Raw genomic sequence first — 20,628 nt, 5'->3', positions numbered from 1 at the left:
CATTTATATTCTGTTTCTGGTGTTGTAAATTCAAATGAGGGCCCATCTTTGAAAACGATTCTGAGTCTTCCACAATCTTCATATATGAGTTAAAAAAGAAAGCACTAAAGCAGATCCAGTCACACTGGTTATGGTGCAGATTGCCTCACAGGGTACAGTTGTATCATAACTGCTTTTTAGAAATATGTGCATTTCCATCATCAGTTACCTTTGCTGAATCTCACTGTTCTGCACCGATTCCAGCTTGTTGACACAGTTAAGGCCCAAATATACTACAAACGAAATCAAAGAACGAATGGGTGTGACATCATTTAGAACAAAATCTGGTCAAAAAAGTGTTTTTGCGTTCGTTTCGGTGGTTTGTAACACCTTCTTACTGCCATTGGTCCACGTCATCGGTCGGTGTGACCTGAAGCTCCAACTACTACTTTAAGTATTTCAGTCAGTATTCAACATGAACACACCGGCATGCAGTTATTAGTGAGCTTGTGCAAATGTACCTACATGATGTAAGATTGTTTGCGTAGAAAAATTTTCCAAGAACATGTCATGTAATTTTTTTTGTTTCATTTAATTAGTTTACAAAAGGATTCAAACTCAGATACTCTCAAGTGCCTATTCACTCATGTGCCATATCTGCAGCAAAAGCCATTCACACATCTGCCCAAAGTAAGATATGCATCTATCAACATTCTTTTGTCTTTATTCTGAATATTAACACTCCTTTTAAAACCTATCTGTGCAGTAGTATTAGTTTCATCATAAATTACAATAACAGAGTGTAATCGACACATAGTATGGCCATGTGGTGTGTTAGTGCATTAACGGCATGAATTCAGAATGTAAACAAGAAAAATGTAACATGTTCTACTGCATATATTAGTTTAAATCATCGAGTGGCTAAAACAGCTTCTTTTACAAACCTCATGTGAATTCTACTCATGAGGCCTGAAGTTATTGATAACATATTTTTATGTCACATTAGTTTAGGTTTTATTGAGCATCCTCATTTAGATTTACTTCTAAACGCCTCCCACAGTGGTGTGGCAGATGTCTGAATGTTCGCAAAAAGTGTACCGCTGCTCAGCTGTTTAGAACTTCTTTTTACCCCTGAACGAAGAACGAAGATGTACTACTCTGGAAGTATATCAGGGCCTTTATGGTTTCTTTTTCCATTGTGGTGCTGTGAAATCGGGATTAGAATGAAAATGACTGACAAGTGACCAGTCGTGTGTTGCCATGTCCCTAATACCACTCCACCAGCATAGATCCCCTGTCCTGAGTGCTGTTGGATAATTGTGCTGAGAAATCTGCAGGGAAAAGTTTGTAATCATACTGTACAGAACTTGTTCTAATGGAAATGCCACTGTTACTCGTGTGCTCAGAATCGTTAGGCCTGATGATGGAAATGCACTAAATTTCATTGTTTTGTTAATCACACATAGGATAAATACAGGTGATCTGCTATTGCTGAGATACTAGGCTAAAAAAGACACCCAGATGCGACTTGAATTGTAAATACATTTATTATACTTACAAATCAAACAGGGACAGCATTTCTTGTTAAGGAGTCTAAACTGAAAGGTCTGGATACATCAGCCTTATTCATCCTCAAATGGCAAGCCCAAAAACACTAACTATGCAGTACATGGTTTTATTTGACCACCGCAATGTGCAGCTCCCTGGGGGGAAAGTGTCAGTGTCATAAAAACACACTTGAGCTGTTTCCATTTTTAGATAATGCTTAGATTATTCTTGTTTTGGGGTGTTTTGTTTATTTTTAAAAATGCTAGTCAGGTCATACAGTACATCTTACCATCTGTAGTGTTGTCCCAGAAACATGAGCTGGCAGTGTGCAAACCTGCACCACTTTTTTGCATAATGATACATGTCACTGGTTGGAAAAAAAAGAAAAGCATGTGGGTATGAATAAGAACAATGAATCAGAAGCAATGCATTTTCAAGTACTACAACTCCATTCTGGATCTAAACTATTGTTGTGGTTAGATTTGGGACTACGGTTTGGCTACCAAATATACTAATAAAATAGTTATTATAGCTTTTCATACAATAAGTGTTTTTTTAGTTTAAATTGTTGTTTACCATACCTATGTACTTAAAGGGCTTTCCTAATTTAGTTAGCTGGCTCAGACTTGACTCCACAATGCTTGATGTCCACTGGTTGATTCGATTGTGTTGGTAAGAGCTGTTGCCAATGGTGCTTTCAACAGTCTGTTATCAAAATACCCCATAATACTTATAATTGCAAATTTGCCATTTCAGATTTAAATATTTACTTTGAGAATTTTTACAAAAAAGTTTTGTAAAGTAATTAATTGAGGATGTATGGATCTGGTATCTGCAGGTTGAATTCTTCAGTTCTTAAGAAACAGACAATGATAAAATTCTTACTTCTTTGATAATTGTGGTTATCTCATCCACAACAAATGTAGTCTGTGAATGAAAGTAATGCATAGTTAGGTTAGCATTGGTGTATGCAGTTACTTTCATGTATGAAGTACTTCTAAAAAAAAAAAAACTTTAGGAAATAAAACAGATTAATTTAGAAGTATGAATCAAAACTATAGTGCATAGAACTTCTGTTATTGTTAGTTAAAAAAAAAAAAAAAACCATGTTACTTACCTCCTCAGCAGTCTGATACTCGTCCATTGCGCGACTTTTTAGGAGGGTTTATTTTGTAGTTTCTAAGGAAACGGACTGGATCACTCCCCGGAGACCAATCCGGGCCACAGACTGACAGCTCCTAGAAACTGTTCTTCCATTTTTTTTTTTTTTTTTTTTTTTTTTAACCTTCTGCAAAGTAAAGAGAATAATGCATAACATGTTTTCCGGAAATAAACAGGAGCATCCGATTCCAAAATAGAAAAACATAATTGCAGTTTTTTCGTCATTTCATTCTATTTCCTGCAGTCAGGCTCCAGTTTTTTATGCATTCCGTCTGAATTTAGCGAGTGTGCTCGATCGAAATGTGAAAACTCTTTAAAATTAATTACACAAGCATGGGGGGTTCTCTGCAAGAATTAATTAGTTTTTTTTTCTATGAAGTAATTTGATTGGATTTTTCTTAAATATTCTAAAATACAATATTTTATATCAAGAATGACAGGTACAATGAGAGATCCTTGGTAAAATGTTAATGCAGTAAACTGTAATAAAGCATGCCCTGTTCATAAAAGACAGATCACCCATTACCATGCTAACCAAATAACTTCCGACAAAATACCATAAGTACAGTTATAACAATAAAAATTTGATTGCTTGCTTTGACGCCGATGACGAAAAAATAAGTTATTTATTATGCTTTCACAGTAGTAACAATGGTATATTTTGGCGGGAATTATTGTGTTCATCAGGGTTTTCGTGAAATTGTTTTCTGTAAAGTACCACGATAGTATCTTAAATTTTGTGGTACAGTTCATGGCACACAAAAAGGTTGCGGTTGTTCTTTATTTCTTTCTTCGTTGTAAGGGACAGTAGTGATATTTGTGTCTGGAATACTTTGTCAAGAGTTTTTTTCTGGCCTTTATCATTTCAACAGCTTAGACAATACCAATTTCACTGCAATTGAAACTGGTTTTCTAAATATCAAGTCAATTCATCTGGTCCAAAAAGCATATAAAGCTAGCATAAAAGTACGAAACAAGACTCAGTGGTTAAATCCATATCTTTAGAAGCGATATGATAGTTGGGTATAAATTCTCCTCCCTGCCCAGTAGGTGGCGATATGCATGAAGAATTTGAATAATCAAAAACAAAAGAAGAAGAATGTGGAAGTGAAATTGAAAGTGTAGATTTATAGTAAGAAATGAGTTAAATATTGGTTTGTTTCTCACCCACACTTATATCGCCACTGAATATATGGATTTAACCACTGGAGTCTTATGGATTACTTTTATGCTGCCTTTATTTGATTTATGGACCTTCAAAGTTCTGGCCACCATTCACTTGCATTGAATGGACCTACAGAGCTGAGATATTCTTCTAAAAATCTTTGTGTTCAGCAAAAGAAAGAAAGGCATACACGTGGGATGGCATGAGGGTGAGTAAATAATGAGATTATTTCTTCATTTTTGGGTGAACTATCCCTTTAATAACTTTTACTCATGTAACTCATCCGTAGCTGAACTATTTCGGCAAAAACAAATCCTGTACCACTGTACACAATTCACTCAGAATCGGTGTAAGTATACTATGCGTCTAGGAACCTTTGTCGTTGTGCTATTGTGTCAGGTGGAACATAGTTTCTGGTTGCACGCTATTTCACATGAATGGGAATGAGAAGCAATAGAGCATGAGTTATCATTATAAGTGTATCTCTACTTAGAGGTTTTTCAGTCTATGGGCATTTTTGATAACACATACACATCCTCGTAAGGTTCAAGTCTCGTATTGGTTCAGAATAATTACGAAGATTGATTTCTTTGTATGATCAGGTAGTTTGCGGGGTGACTGCTGCTGGATAACTCCAGGCTAATTAACGGTACCAACAAATAACTGCCAGGCCGTAATAATGCTGCAGGAAGTTCTTGCTTTACCAATTGAATACAAAATATTTTACGCTGTCCTGGTCTTCTCATGGACGGTGTATGTTTGGGAGGCCTACCTCGCCTATAGACAGGTGATATCAAACGTTTATTGCTTCTTTGTCGTGCATGCCATTTTTATGCTTTGTGCACATGCATAACATCACATTTAGGGATGTACAGAACTGAGGGTTTCCAGTGAGTGAATTTGTGTAAACTCTTTATAATCCCTTTTTACCCATCACAGAGGAAGATCTACAGAACTACAATGCATGTGCCCACTGAACTGGGCAAGATAATGGATTCCGAGACCTTTGAAAAGTCTCGCCTCTATCAGCTGGACAAAAGCAACTTTGGCTTCTGGTCTGGACTCTACTCTGAGACAGAGGGCACGGTGAGCTTGATACAGCTTGCAAAGATATTTGTCATTTTCAAAGATCTTGAAATTACCACCTAAGTAGTGGTGGGGTGAATGTGTAAACACTTCATTTTTTTAATTTATTTTTTTATTTTTATATAATGGTGATAATTATTGATTTTATTAACAGGGATGCAAACTACTCACCTTTCTGCTAAAGTCACCTTTTCTGAAGATAATTTGCCCAAATTATTTGTTTCCTTATTAAATGACTTTTTTTTTTCCTTAAATGACTTGAAAGTGTTTAAGCCTGAAAAAAAAAAAAATAAATAAAAAAAATATATATATATATATATATATATATATATATATATATATATATATATATATATACAGGTGCATCTCAATAAATTAGAATGTCGTGGAAAAGTTCATTTATTTCAGTAATTCAACTCAAATTGTGAAACTCGTGTATTAAATAAATTCAGTGCACACAGACTGAAGTAGTTTAAGGCTTTGGTTCTTTTAATTGTGATGATTTTGGCTCACATTTAACAAAAACCCACCAATTCACTATCTCAAAAAATTAGAATATGGTGACATGCCAATCAGCTGATCAACTCAAAACACCTGCAAAGGTTTCCTGAGCCTTCAAAATGGTCTCTCAGTTTGGTTCACTAGGCTACACAGTCATGGGGAAGACTGCTGATCTGACAGTTGTCCAGAAGACAATCATTGACACCCTTCACAAGGAGGGTAAGCCACAAACATTCATTGCCAAAGAAGCTGGCTGTTCACAGAGTGCTGTATCCAAGCATGTTAACAGAAAGTTGAGTGGAAGGAAAAAGTGTGGAAGAAAAAGATGCACAACCAACCGAGAGAACTGCAGCCTTATGAGGATTGTCAAGCAAAATCGATTCAAGAATTTGGGTGAACTTCACAAGGAGTGGACTGAGGCTGGGGTTAAGGCATCAAGAGCCACCACACACAGACGTGTCAAGGAATTTGGCTACAGTTGTCGTATTCCTCTTGTTAAGCCACTCCTGAACCACAGACAACATCAGAGGCGTCTTACCTGGGCTAAGGAGATGAAGAACTGGACTGTTGCCCAGTGGTCCAAAGTCCTCTTTTCAGATGAGAGCAAGTTTTGTATTTAATTTGGAAACCAAGGTCCTAGAGTCTGGAGGAAGGGTGGAGAAGCTCATAGCCCAAGTTGCTTGAAGTCCAGTGTTAAGTTTCCACAGTCTGTGACGATTTGGGGTGCAATGTCATCTGCTGGTGTTGGTCCATTGTGTTTTTTGAAAATCAAAGTCACTGCACCCGTTTACCAAGAAATTTTGGAGCACTTCATGCTTCCTTCTGCTGACCAGCTTTTTAAAGATGCTGATTTCATTTTCCAGCAGGATTTGGCACCTGCCCACACTGCCAAAAGCACCAAAAGTTGGTTAAATGACCATGGTGTTGGTGTGCTTGACTGGCCAGCAAACTCACCAGACCTGAACCCCATAGAGAATCTATGGGGTATTGTCAAGAGGAAAATGAGAAACAAGAGACCAAAAAATGCAGATGAGCTGAAGGCCACTATCAGAGAAACCTGGGCTTCCATACCACCTCGGCAGTGCCACAAACTGATCACCTCCATGCCACGCCAAATTGAGGCAGTAATTAAAGCAAAAGGAGCCCCTACCAAGTATTGAGTACATATACAGTAAATGAACATACTTTCCAGAAGGCCAACAATTTTTTTTAATTGGTCTTATGATGTATTCTAATTTTTTGAGATAGTGAATTGGTGAGTTTTTGTTAAATGTGAGCCAAAATCATCACAATTAAAAGAACCAAAGACTTAAACTACTGCAGTCTGTGTGCATTGAATTTATTTAATACACGAGTTTCACAATTTGAGTTGAATTACTGAAATAAATGGACTTTTCCACGACATTCTAATTTATTGAGATGCACCTGTATACACACACACAAATAAAAGCTTTAAAGACAACAAAACGAATCATCACCTGAAAATATACAGTGCATCTGGAAAGTATTCACAGCGCTTCACTTTTTCCACATTTTGTTATGTTACAGCCTTATTACAAAATTGGTTAAATTCATTTTCCTCAAAATTCTACAAACAATACCCCATAATGACAACGTGAAAGAAGTTTGTTTGAAATCTTTGAAAATTTATTAAAAATAAAAAACTAAAAAAATCAAATGTACATACATATTCACAGCCTTTGCCATGACACTCAAAATTGAGCTCAGGTGCATCCTGTTTCCACTGATCATCCTTGAGATGTTTCTACAACTTGATTGGAGTCCACCTGTGGTAAATTCAGTTGATTGGACATGATTTGGAAAGGCACACACCTGTCTATATAAGGTCCCACAGTTAACAGTGCATGTCAGAGCACAAACCAAGCCATGAAGTCCAAGGAATTGTCTGTAGACCTCAGAGACAGGATTGTATCAAGGCACAGATCTGGGGAAGGGTACAGACAAATTTCTGCAGCATTGAAGGTCCCAATGAGCACAGCAGCCTCCATCATCTGTAAATGGAAGAAGTTTGGAACCACCAGGACTCTTCCTAGAGCTGGCCGCCTGGCCAAACTGAGCGATCAGGGGAGAAGGGCCTTAGTCAGGGAGGTGACCAAGAACCCAATGGTCACTCTGACAGAGCTCCTGCATTTCTCTGTGGAGAGAGGAGAACCTTCCAGAAGAACAACCATCTCTGCAGCACTCCACCAATCAGGCCTGTATGGTAGAGTGGCCAGACGGAAGCCACTCCTCAGTAAAAGGCACATGACAGCCTGCCTGGAGTTTGCCAAAAGGCACCTGAAGGACTCTCAGACCATGAGAAACAAAGATTGAACTCTTTGGCCTGAATGGCAAGCGTCATGTCTGGAGGAAACCAGGCACCGCTCATCACCTGGCCAATACCATCCCTACAGTGTAGCATGGTGGTGGCAGCCTCATGCTGTGGGGATGTTTTTCAGCAGCAGGAACTGGGAGACTAGTCAGGATCGAGGGAAAGATGAATGCAGCAATGTACAGAGACATCCTTGATGAAAACCTGCTCCAGAGCGTTCTGGACATCAGACTGGGGCGAAGGTTCATCTTCCAACAGAACAACGACCCTAAGCGCACAGCCAAGATAACAAAGGAGTGGCTCCGGGACAACTGTGAATGTCCTTGAGTGGCCCAGCCAGAGCCCAGACTTGAACCCGATTGAACATCTCTGGAGAGATCTGAAAATGGCTGTGCACCGACGCTCCCCATTCAACCTGATGGTGCTTGAGAGGTCCTGCAAAGAAGAATGGGAGAAACTGCCTCTTGTCATTATGGGGTATTGTTTGTAGAATTGAGGAAAATAATGAATTTAATCCATTTTGGAATAAGGCTGTAACATGACAAAATGTGGAAAAAGTGAAGCGCTGTGAATACTTTCCAGATGCACTGTATATCTGGAAGACCTGCTATGACTTTCTCACCTTTTTCTCCTTTCAGGAGTTTGCATCCCTGTATTAAGTGTGATTTAAAATCTTTCCTATTTATAGTAGTTATGCTGTCTGCAGTGTTTTATGTTCAGACATTCACATCTGCAGCTTTCAAAATTAAAATATTAGGAAAAACATTTTGAACTTGTCTTTGTATTCAAATGAGGCTTTGACTGTAAATATTATCTTTTCTGTTTGCTTTATTTTGTAGCTGATACTGCTCCTGGGAGGAATCCCCTTCCTCTGGAAAGTGTCAGGGAATCTCACAGCTCATTTTGGTCTTGGTCCAGAGTATGAGGTGGGTGTAATTTCTGCAGCTCTCTCCAGAACCTTAAGATGGGAAATTTCTTTTTTGGATAATAGATTTAACCCAAGGCAGCCCAGTGAATCATCATTAAAATATCCTGGAGCACCCATGTGATTATTATTGGTCTCAAATATGTTTATACTCTATAGAGCGCAACAGTCTGGTTCCGGAAGTAAAAATTCCACTTTTTTTTTTATTTATTTATTTTTTTTCCAACAATAACTAATAAATCATTAAAGACAAACCTACCTGGAGCGTTGAAGCCATCAGTCTACGTTATTTCTGCTTCATTGTTTAAAAATAGTGTTTGATAGCAGAATTTATGTTAAACAAGTACATTACCACGGTCCAGCAGAGAAAGCTTCACCAATCAGAGATATGCACCTAACTAAGCCCACGAAATGTGCCTTGGAGCGATGGTCCACTCCCATGATGCACTGTGAATGACTTAAGAGTCAGTGTTTCTTCACCCTTAAACTACTTATCTATTGTTACAAGAGATGTCAGTCGATTAACATTTTTAATTTCAATTAATCGCATACGTTTTTTTTTTTTTGTCGTTAATCGCGATTGATCGCAGAATTTGAAAATGCTGAAAATTGACACCGTGTAACAATATAATGCTTTAACATTTTCCAAACAAAGCCTTCCTCAGAATCAGAATGAGCTTCATTGCCAAGTGTACACACAAGGAATTTTTTTGGTGATAAGAAAGTGCACACAGCACATAACAGTGAGACACAGAATATAAAACGAGGTAAGGGTATAAATAGACACAAATAATAGGAGGCAAAACAGAATGGCATATGTACATGTGCAAGTGGAAATGTATGTGCAAGGTAGGGGTATGTACAATTATTGAATTAAATATGTGAATTTACATATGTACATGAGATATGTATTTACATTATTGCACTAAGGGGGAGTCCTGAGGGTTGATTGTTCATGAGGAAATTGGCCTGAGGGTAAAAACTGTTCTTGTGCCTGGATGTCCTGGCGCTCGGTGCTTTGTAACGCCGGCCAGAGGGCAACAGTTCAAAGAGAGAGTGGGCAGTGTGTGTGGGGTCCAGAGTGATTCTACCTGCACGTTTCCTCACTCTGGTGATGTACAGGTCTAGGAGGGTGGGCAGGGGGCACCAATAATCCTCTCAGCAGTCCTGACTGTCCGTTGTAGTTTCCTTCTGTCTGATTTGGTGGCTGAACCAAACCAGACAGTTATAGATGTACACAGGACAGACTCAATGATGGCCGAGTAGAACTGTGTCAGCAGCTTCTGTGGCAGGTTGAACTTCCTTAGCTGGCGAAAGAAGTACAACCTCTGCTGAGCCTTCTTCACAATGTAGTCTATGTGGGTGTCCCACTTCAGGTCCTGGTAGATGGTAGAGCCTGGGAACCTGAATGACTCCACTGCTGCCACAGTGCTGTTCAGGATTGGGGGGGGGGGAGTGCAGGAGGATTTCTCCTGAAGTCCACTATCATCTCCACTGTTTTGAGCGTGTTCAGCTCAAGGTTGTTATGACCGCAATAGACAGCCAGCTGATCAACTTCCCGTCTGTATGCAGATTTGTCACCGTTGTGGACAAGGCAGATGACCGTGGTGTCGTCTGCAAACTTCAGGAGCTTGACAGTGGAGTCTTTTGCAGTGCAGTCATTCGTGTACAGGGAGAAGAGCACTGGAGAGAGAATGCATCCTTGAGGAGCACCAGTCCTAATAGTGAGGTTTCCGGATGTGAGTTTTCCCAGTCTCACTAGCTGCTGCCTATCTGTCAGAAAGCTGGTGATCCATCGACAGATTGGGGTGGGCATGGAGAGCTGGGTCAGTTTGGTAGAGAGAAGATCAGGCATGATTGTATTGAAGGCTGAACTGAAGTCCACAAATAGGATCCTTGCATAAGTCCTAGGTCTGTCGAGGTGTTGCGGGATATAATGCAGTCCCATATTTACAGCAGCAACCACAGACATATTTGCTCAGCAAGCATACTGAAGGAGGTCCAGCTGGGGTCCAGTGATGTCCTTCAGGTAGGCCAAAACCAGTCCCTCAACGACTTCATGACCACAGACGTGAGAGAGATGGGTCTGTAGTCACTAAGTCCTGTGATTTTGGTTTTTTTGGGGACGGGAATGATGGTAGAGTGTTTGAAGCAGCAGGGAACTTCATACAGCTCCAGTGATCTATTGAAGATCTGTGTGAAGTTGGGGGGCCAGTTGGTCACCGCAGACTTTCAGACAGGCAGGTGAAACACCGTCTGGGCCTGAAGCTTTCCTAGTCTTTTGTTTCTGAAAGCCCCAGCACACATCCTCCTCACAGATCATAAGTGCAGATTGAGTAGCAGGAAGGTGGAGGAGGGGGGGGGGTTCCAGGAGGTGTGTGAAGTGAAGATCAGAGTGTGGGAGGGGTGTGAGACTGGGCTTTTCAAACCTGCAGTAAAATGTTAATCAACCATTAGTTGACTCTCTACATTTATAAAGATAGAAATACATTAAAATAGCACCAATTCAAGTAACATTAATCGTTTCCCAAAGTCTGAGTGGGAGTTTGGCTAATTGAAAGAACTAGTCCCGCATATTCATTGCAATGGGCATTAAATCTCTTAAACTGTCATCCTTAAAATGTGTCTATCCACTTTGTTACAACAATCGTGAAGCTGCATTCATGATTCACGTCAGAGCGTCAACGCCATCTTCAAGCGCTTTGAACTCCACATGAAAACGCTTGCAGACAAAAACGTCTCATTCTGCATTTTGGTGACTTTATGATTTTACGTGCTTCTGTGGTAATTAAATGAGTCTTACGTGGGCTGAAAAATATTTCTATTACAAGTTCCATCTGGGCTTGTTTTGTACATCAAATAGCATTAAGAATTCCTTTCTCCATTTTATCACTGACAGGGAAGCGCTGTTGTGTGTGTTGAAGTGTATATCAGTGAAATGACTCCAGGTAGACACATTACAAAGGTTCCGCATGCCCAACAAGTGTTTATGCTGGCTTATGCTTTATTAATGGTAAATGTGTTAATCGCAATTAAGAAATATGATTTTTTTTTTTTTATTTATCGCATGCGTTAACACGTTAATTCTGACAGCTCCAATTAGTTCATGCTGGAATATTTTGCAATAAAATATATAGTTCCTATACTTATAATCAAAGATTTAAAATCAATGGTTTTATACAGTATATTCCCATATATATATATATATATATATATATATATATATATATATATATATATATATATATATATATATATATATATATATATATATATTTTTTTTTTTTTTCATTGACATCATTCGCAGTGCTTCATGGGATTGCTGTCTGTGCCCTCATGAAAGACTAAGTATACAGCATTGTACCCTTGTCTTTTTGTTCAATTTTCAAATAATTTTTTTGCCTCAAAGTTTAAGTTGTGATTTTACCTCGGAGCTGGTTGGTTTGGTTCATGGCTTACAACTCTTATGAAGGATTTTATGAAAAGTCTATGTGAAAAATGAATGGGGAAAAATATTTTAACCCAGACGACTGTATAAGTGGGCGAGCCGAGCACTGTTGCGCTCTATTAGTCATGTTAGTATGGTGAACTACAGCCGAGTTGGACAAAGGCTATGTTTGGAATGGAATACTAAGCTTTCTACTTACTGAACACTGTGCAGTATACACTGTATACTGACTGCTAACATTGTTTCCACATGACCTTATCACTTTGCATTGGCATCCAGTCATCTTGAAGAAAGTTTCATTTACATTTACGCATTTGTCAGACTCTTATCCAAAGCGACTTCTTCAAACTGAACCCGTGATCTTGCCAATAACCTAGTTTGCATCCACTTTTCGTTTTGTTATTGCCAAAGTGAAAATGCGAAAAAAAAAATAAAATAAAAAAAAATATTGCAAAAATTCATTCAAATGGCCTTTTATGTATTAAAAATGGTATGCGTGATGATGTCGGGCTTAAACACTTTGTCGCATAAGTTTTGGTTTATCACAGAAGAAATCTTCCCTTAAGCTGTTTCAATACAGAAATGTGTGTATATTGCTAATTGTGTACCTTTCGCCTCCCAGATGTCCCTAATACCCCCCCCCCCCGAAGTCTTTGTAAAATGGGGAGGGTATTGAGAATTAATTGAAAATAGCCAACTTACTGTCATTTTAATTTTACAAATAAATGCAATCAGAAGACGAGGGATTGCAATCAAAGGGGAACAGTTGTTACAGACTGTAATATTGGTCCTGATGTTGCGCCTAACGCAGGTTGTCACTGGTTCCGACCTGAAAGCGAATCGTCATGGCCCTGTTCAAGCTGGCAACCTGCACTAAATAGTGGGGGAAACTTTCGGTCTTAGTATAAGGACCATCCATCGGTGTATATGATGTGTGCACAGCTATTAAAGAGAAATTGATGCGGTGTTATATCAGGGTTTATATGATACATTTCCTGATATTCGGTAGGCTATTTTGAACAATTATCTTATCTAAAGCATTGCCATCACAAATGCATTATGTACTTTTAATGACCTGAAACACCAACTGAACTTGATTGACATCTAAATAAAATTAATTTTAGCATCATAATGCAATTAAAATTTTTCTGAAGAAGCTCAACAGATGCGATCCGAGGTAAAGAGGGTTAGATTTAAAATATTTAAGTTTAAAAATGTTCAAAAGCTAGTTTTCTGAAAGTGAACTCGGCATTGGACAAATAGATTATCTAGTCTTGAAAAAAGTGTAGAACATTCTGAGAATGTCATTCAGCCAACCTTTTTCATCTACAGAACAGGGAAAGGCTAATTTAAGTTTGTGTAAAGAAAAGGCAATTATATAGGCCTAACAATATAATTTTTTCATTTGGTCATTTTATTTTTATTTTAATTCTTTATTCGTTTGGTAATTTAATACAGGGGATTTTGCCGGCATTTTTTTCAAAAGTAAGCTAAACAATAATTTGATAGAATTGGGCTGTATGTTAGTGTTCCAAAAAAGCACTGAAGCTTTTCTCCTAGTATTGTGTATTTTATTTTAAATTTAAAACATCTTCGTGCATAGAAATTGTTGTTTGTATTGTAGGCTAATTCCATGACTGCCGTCTATTATTTTGAATGGTGTGGAAAAGCAACTTCTAATAAATAAATGAATGGCTACCGCGATTAAATTAATCACAAAGAGTGGCCATTCATTTGTTCACCGTGCACTTGTTGATATTGACGGGTGCATGATACGAGACATTTGTGTTGGCACTCTGGAAGTGTCATGATGCAGAAGTATTTGCAGCATCGGATCTGTGCAGGTATGCCGTTAATACCAATCCATAACAGTGTGAGTAATGCTTCACATACAATAAATTGGCTTTCAAGGATGTATACCTTGTCATCATGATTAACACAGGCTAACGATTGGGGTAAATTCTGTCATGTGACACTATTTTTGCGTTAATGCCAATTCTCTTGACGGAGTGTTTCCAAATCAGTTTTTCGTGACATTTGAAGTATTGACAGTTTATGCGCTAGAGTTAAACGGAAAAATATTATGTCGACACTTGTGAAATTTTAATTTGCATTTCCATCTGCTATATCGGTTAACTTTTTGATGCGCTACACCTTTTGTTGCAAAAAAACCCTTGAATGGAAACATAGTTATTGTTAGTGCCATGCTCTACCAGTTGAGCTACAGGAACAAAGGAAGTTTCCATTTTTATTTCAATTTTGTGTAAAAAAAAATGTTTTGCCTTTTGTCAGTCCAATCAAAATGGATTGTCTTAATTACTTTCAAGTTCATTCGTTGAGTGGAAATGTGTCACCTTTTATCCATAAATAAATTTGCAAACAGTATACATATACTGCAGAAAAAAACATTAGTATGTTAGTAAGCTATTCTTAACATGGCCAAAAAAAAGCTGCTTCATCCATTGATATTTAAAATGTTCTCATTTCCTTCAGATCTCCCAGTCTTTGGGGTTTCTGATGTTGGCGACTCTCTTTAGTGCCTTCACTGGCCTTCCCTGGAGCCTCTACAACACATTTGTTATTGAGGAAAAGCATGGATTCAACCAGCAGGTAGGGATAATGCTCTTTCTCTGCACAGTGTGTAGCAGGAATGAAACTAATGATGAAATGTACTGAAGTGACTCTCTCCTGCTCTGTCTTACACTCTTATTCTGTCTTTTCCCTGTAGACACTGGGTTTCTTCCTGAAAGATGCTGTAAAGAAGTTTGCTGTGACGCAGTGTATTTTACTGCCAGTGACATCATTGCTCCTCTACATCATCAAGATCGGAGGGGATTATTTCTTCATCTATGCCTGGCTCTTCACTCTCACTGTGTCTCTGGTCAGTTACATTGATTTTTCCATGGTCTGTGAAGAAAACAAAGGGTTTCTGTTTTTTCACTCCTCATAAGTCATTGAGTGAAGTTTCCTAACTGCTGATGCCCATGGCCATTTCACATCACCTCTCTTGGTTATATTATGTTTAACCTAAAATCTTGTGACATAAGCTTGATTTCCCCCCTCCATTTTTGTCCCCAGATTCTGGTGACTATCTATGCAGACTATATCGCCCCCCTGTTTGATAAGTTCACTCCACTGCCAGAGGGAGAGCTGAAGAGTGAGATTGAGAGCATGGCAATGTCCATCCAATTCCCCCTCACCAAAGTCTATGTAGTGGAAGGTACTGCAGATTAATACTCTGATTCACCATAATAATGTAAACCATTTTAGTGGTTTATTAGCCATATAGGGCTAAAACGATTAGTCGACGTTATCGACAACGTCAACAAAAAAAAAAATTGTTGAATGGTCGTTTGAGCTCATTTAATGTAACATGAGGTCACTATACTCTAATGATGATGCACTAGAGCAGCACTGCTGCACGTGGATGACTGAGGAGAGGAAGAGGACAGCTCACAATCCAGATGCACTCTAAACTTTCGCAGCTTCAGGTGATGTAGATCGCAAAGTATGAGGGAATTATAATGCAAAAATGCCAAATAAGTAAATACAGAAGCACTCTTGTTGTGGAATAAGTGAAGCTGGAGCTCTTTAAAGGAAACACCCCAGCGTTACATCTTAAATACAGTTATATTTAATGCGTTATAGCTTTATTAAAGTTCATGAAGTAGATAATGTAAATAACTACAAACTCCGAAACTGGCATTTCTCTGTGCAGTCAGCGCCTCTTCTATGAGTTGCGCGAATGTCCCGATCTAAGGAGGAGAGATTGAAACTGCACCCAGCTGATGCACACTCTGTCGCGGGGACACTCATCCCTCGAGCGCGCATGCTTGCTGGAGCTAGATTATAACATGATGGCTTGCGACTTATTGAATCATAATATATGTCACTGTGCATTTCTTATCGTGAAGAAAATTGGCAATACGCAGCTTTATTAATGAGTTTTTTTTTTGTGAGTTAAAGATGGATTGAAGTGAACAGAAAGGTGAGAGAGGGTAGTCTTCGCCCCATTATACACTGCAACAAAATACGTTTTTTATTTGTTTTGGCTTGTTTTCCAATATAAATATCTAAAACTCCTTTAAGACATCGCACATTTTCTTTAGCAGCTATACTGCAGAAGAGAACATTTTTATCTGAGAATGTTGAATATAATATATCTAAGAATTATTAAAAAAAAAATTCACCTGAGAAGCAGCATATAAGATATTTAGACTTGCTTTTAGAGAGCAGATCTTGAATATAAGTATATTTTGTCTTTACTGCATTTGCAGAAGTATAACCATGTGAAAATACACTTCTATACAAAATACACTTATATTTAAGATACATTCTCTTAAAGCAAGTCTAAATATCTTATGTTGCTTCTCAAGTAAATGTATCTTGTTTTAAGGATTTTTAGGAAGGACTATTTTAAATGGAAAACAAGACAAAAACACTTGATAACAATAGGATTTTTTGCAGTAAATTTCTTTACTGAATTAAACTTATGTATTTTTTTCCCTTTAATTCAGTGAATGTATTTTTAAAAGATGATTTTGTCCTCTATTGTTCGTAAGCACATTTAATACAACCACAAGCTGAATAATCAACTAAGAGCTAATGATTAATCATTGCAATAATCGCTGAATAATCGTTAGATTAATCGATTATCAAAATAATCGTTAGTTGCAGCCATATGCAACATTCACAAGTCATTTTATATCACTTGAGCCATAATGTTTAAGTCTTGGATTGCTTTCTGCCCTCTATTTTCTTGTTTCCAGGCTCAAAGAGATCTTCCCACAGCAATGCCTACTTCTATGGTTTCTTCAAAAACAAGCGTATTGTGCTATTCGACACACTTTTGGAGGATTACTCTCCTCTGAACAAAACAGAGAGGGCAGGGACAGGAGAGGAGACCGAGGCGACAGAGAATGAAAGCAAGTCCAAACCAAAGGTCAGAGAAATCAGTATACTTAAAAAAAATAAATAAATGAAAACAGATCAAATGTTTTGTTGCACTCACATGAGTGAGAACAAAATGAGTACTATTATAGTATTACAAAAGTTAGTGGGTCATTTCAGTGTGCCTCTATATACATGCTATTTGTTTCATATGGTTTCTGTTTCAATATCTAGAACAAGAAGCAGGGCTGCAATAACCCTGAGGTTCTGGCAGTTCTTGGACATGAATTGGGGCATTGGAAACTGGGCCATACAGTCAAGAACATTGTTATCAGCCAGGTGAGATGCTGTCTGCTGCACTCTAACATTCTGGCATGTGCAACCCATCTCAAAGTGTGGGGTTATAGATTTCTAAAATTATATTTGTACTGTTTTCCTAATTTTAACTGCCAATTGACTTTAGATTAGCCAGTCCTCATAATGGCACATGATTCTTGATAAGTGATATTTCTCCAGGCTAGTTTTTGCCAATGCACATTCTTTACTCTGCAATGGCATTTTCTCCCATTGTGCATTCAATGCAGAAGTTGTCCTTTTTTTTTTTTCCTTCTTTATGTCCATTTCTTTAGAATGATTCTTGATGTTTTATGAGCATTTGAATAGATACTTGTGTGGATGTTAAAATATTCACCAGCTGTTTCTTCTCTGCAGATGAACTCCTTCCTGTGCTTCTTCCTTTTTGCTGTTCTGATTGGTCGGAAGGAACTCTTCATGGCATTTGGTTTCCATGACAGCCAACCCACCCTCATCGGACTGATGATCATCTTTCAGTTTATCTTCTCGCCTTACAATGAGGTAATACCTCTTGCTTTTCTCCTCTCTTTCCTCTCTAAAAACATAAATTGTCTCCCATTTTAAAATTTTGATCAGGCTTAAACCTGAAACTCTGTAATAATTATAACCAGGGTCAGAAATTAAAGGAATAGTTCACCTAAAAATAAAAATTCTCATCATAATTCATACAATACAAGTGAATGGTGGCCAAAACTTTGAAGCTTTAAAAGCACATAAAGGCAGAATGATTACAAAAGTAATCCATAGGACTCCAGTGGTTTAATCCATGTCTTCTGAAGCGATGAGTGTGGGTAAGAAAAAGATCAGCATTTAAGTCCTTCTTTCAATCTCCACTTTCACTCTTTTAGTTTTTGCAATTCAGATTCTTTGTGCATATCGCCACCTGCTTAAAGGACTTAAGTATTTTATCTGTTTCTCACCCACACCTATCATATCGCTTATGAAGATATAGATTTAACCACTGGAGTTTTATGGATTACTTTCATGCTGCCTTTTTTTGTTTTTCAGAGCTTCAATTAAATTTTAGTACCAATGCACTTGCATTGTAAAGACCTACAGAGCTGAGATATTCTTCTAAAAATCTTTGTGTTCAGCTGAATAAAAGAAAGTCATACACATCTGGGATGGCATGAGAATGAATAAATGCAAGAATTTTCATTTTTGGGTAAACTATTGCTTTAAGGGGGGCTCAGGGGGAAAATCAACATTATGCAAAAAATGGCTTCCTCTTTTTAATTGAGTTATGATTCTGTATATGTTTATTTGGCCCTTTAAAATAATAGAATCTCCCTGAAAATAAATTAAGCAGCAAATATTGGCCCTTAATTGAAAAGTTAATTTCTGACACTTATTTTTTCCGGGTAATAAGATGTATCTGATCTATTTTCATCCTTTCTTGTCCACTGCAGTTGCTCTCGTTCTGTCTGACGGTTTTGAGCCGGAGGTTTGAGTTTCAGGCAGATGCATTTGCACGTGGTATGGGCAGATCATCTGAGCTCTACTCTGCTCTCATCAAGCTCAATAAGGATAACCTGGGGTTCCCTGTGGCAGACTGGCTCTTCTCTATGTGGCATTACTCGCATCCTCCCCTGCTAGAGCGACTCCGAGCCCTCACAGGACCGAAGCAGGACTGAAGGCTTTGCAGGGGGGGGCCATGTTCCCCACTCGGTTCACCACTCAGTCCCCCAAGAAAAGGTCTCCGCCAGCCTCTATTGGCCCTCTGAAATTAATGCCTGTTCCTCTCTCTTTCCTTTTCTCTTCCTAAGTGTTTAATTTTGTCAGTTGTTTGTCATTGGCCAGAGTGGAAATCCAAATTGTTTGCAGATGGCTTCAGAAAACTGAATGTACAAGATGTTACGTATTCATCTGTGTGGGTCTGTGTTCAGTTAGCCTTTTGCAGTTGTTCTTGATATGATTTTTATTTTAATTCCTTTTTATATTTTAACTGTGAATTGTCCCCTCTGGTTCTTCATAGATCCATGCGTTTCCACTTTTATTGTCAAAGTTTTGATTTTCAAAGTGTTATCCACTGTTTGATCCATGTGAACCGTGAGAGAGAAATGAAGTTAAAACATCTTAGAGGGGCTTTCAGCATTACATGACACTCAAAAGATTCTTACAGTTAATAGCGGGTGCTTCAGATTGCTGATTGGTGTACTTGAAATAACATCTGTCTGTTGAAACAGGAATGAGGATTATCTGCAGTATAGTCGAGCACATGGTTCAGATGACAGATGGTGTGTACAAACCAATGAGACCACTAACACTTCTGACACTTAAACCACAGAGGAAGAAAATTTGTCATTTTGATGACTTATGGCTCAGTAAGGCCAGCTAAAATGTTAATTCCAATATTGGTTCTTTGAAAATACATTGGGGAAAAAATTGTTCTTTGTTTTACTTTTGTAACCGGAAAGGGGTTGTTTGTTTAAATGTTAATTTTTTGTGGCGTATGAACAACATTCAAGGGCAGAAGTGACTTTAGAAGTATTTAATGAATAGTTAGAAATAATTATTTTTTGTTTTTTCTCGCTGTGCCTGTGTGTGCAAGGTGTATTGCAGTGAAAGTAAGGTGTAGGGACATAATACTGTCATTTTTTATTTCCTCTCAAAATCTGAACCCTGAATTGTAAAGATAAGAGTTTTGCTGGTGGAAAACTGGATTTAGGCGGGGTTTCCTATGTTTTCACATGTGAAGGCATACACTTTTCTGTGATATTTGGCATGCAATAAAAACACTGGACTCAGGCTTTTACTATATTTGATATTTTAATGGCTTGAGTTCATTTAATGTCCACCTGAAAATTAGGCTAAATGCTTCATTAAGACCAAAAGAGTCAAATCAAATGTCTGGCTGTTGGTTTATTCACACTCAGACCAAAAGGAATATGTCCAGTGACATCTGGGATGATTGGCCTGGAAGGATGTACTTTTGCATCACCATGAATAAAACTGTGGTATAAGTTTGTGTGGTGATGGGGGCGTGGTCTTGTGTCTGTCTGCGGGAGAGAGAAAGAGCGGTAAGGCTTGTCACCTATCTCTAACACTTGTTTCTTGTTGTAGTGATAGCGGAGGGAGACGTAAAAAGCCGCACAAGGCGTCAGAGTGAGAGTGGAACAAGAGAGACTGTTCCTGCAGCAATACGACACGTTTGTGTGTTTTATGTACTTACTGAGTGCCCTTTTTGTTTAAGTTTTTGAGTGATGCTGAAGAGTAATAAAATACAAACGTTGACAGTT

The 20,628-nt window shown here is 38.2% G+C and overlaps 2 protein-coding genes across 3 annotated transcripts; one reads left to right on the top strand and one right to left on the bottom strand.

The window, feature by feature from the left end:
* Positions 1 to 1,525: 1,525 nt before the first annotated feature.
* On the bottom strand, positions 1,526 to 2,671 carry LOC127455077 (dynein light chain Tctex-type 1-like). The gene is made up of 5 exons (XM_051722650.1): positions 2,645 to 2,671; positions 2,413 to 2,454; positions 2,109 to 2,232; positions 1,817 to 1,894; positions 1,526 to 1,682 (listed from the first exon to the last, which is right to left on the bottom strand). Exons 1-5 carry the CDS (start codon positions 2,669 to 2,671, stop codon positions 1,612 to 1,614), a joined length of 342 nt encoding a protein of 113 aa, XP_051578610.1. The 3' UTR covers positions 1,526 to 1,611.
* A 1,582-nt stretch (positions 2,672 to 4,253) lies between these two features.
* Positions 4,254 to 20,628, top strand: zmpste24 (zinc metallopeptidase, STE24 homolog). Of its 2 annotated transcripts, XR_007899615.1 has the most exons (11): positions 4,254 to 4,640; positions 4,793 to 4,939; positions 8,612 to 8,698; positions 14,639 to 14,755; positions 14,874 to 15,026; positions 15,224 to 15,365; positions 16,915 to 17,087; positions 17,270 to 17,374; positions 17,747 to 17,890; positions 18,799 to 19,084; positions 20,453 to 20,628. XR_007899615.1 is itself a non-coding variant. In XM_051722480.1 (10 exons), the coding sequence occupies exons 1-10, from the start codon at positions 4,533 to 4,535 to the stop codon at positions 19,021 to 19,023; spliced, it is 1,401 nt and encodes a 466-aa protein (XP_051578440.1). In that variant the 5' UTR covers positions 4,254 to 4,532; the 3' UTR covers positions 19,024 to 20,137. The 2 variants fall into 2 exon arrangements, 1 of the variants encoding a protein (XP_051578440.1); XM_051722480.1 differs by lacking the exon at positions 20,453 to 20,628 and having other exon boundaries at positions 18,799 to 20,137.

This window comes from Myxocyprinus asiaticus, chromosome 17 (genome assembly GCF_019703515.2).
Source record: "Myxocyprinus asiaticus isolate MX2 ecotype Aquarium Trade chromosome 17, UBuf_Myxa_2, whole genome shotgun sequence".
Taxonomy (NCBI): domain Eukaryota; kingdom Metazoa; phylum Chordata; class Actinopteri; order Cypriniformes; family Catostomidae; genus Myxocyprinus; species Myxocyprinus asiaticus.
The sequence above is the reverse complement of the archived record's forward strand: the minus strand, read 5'-3'. Positions and strand labels throughout refer to the sequence as shown.

Excerpts from the sequence above, each read along its gene's own strand:
- zmpste24 (XM_051722480.1), top strand. The coding sequence starts at position 4,533 with ATGCTGCAGGAAGTTCTTGCTTTACCAATTGAATACAAAATATTTTAC. Across the intron at positions 8,699-14,638 it reads GTCTTGGTCCAGAGTATGAG|ATCTCCCAGTCTTTGGGGTT; the intron begins GTGGGTGTAATT and ends CATTTCCTTCAG. Across the intron at positions 17,891-18,798 it reads TCTTCTCGCCTTACAATGAG|TTGCTCTCGTTCTGTCTGAC; the intron begins GTAATACCTCTT and ends TGTCCACTGCAG.
- LOC127455077 (XM_051722650.1), bottom strand. The coding sequence starts at position 2,671 with ATGGACGAGTATCAGACTGCTGAGGAG. Across the intron at positions 2,455-2,644 it reads AGTATCAGACTGCTGAGGAG|ACTACATTTGTTGTGGATGA; the intron begins GTAAGTAACATG and ends TTTCATTCACAG. Across the intron at positions 1,683-1,816 it reads CTGGGACAACACTACAGATG|GGAGCTGCACATTGCGGTGG; the intron begins GTAAGATGTACT and ends CTTTCCCCCCAG.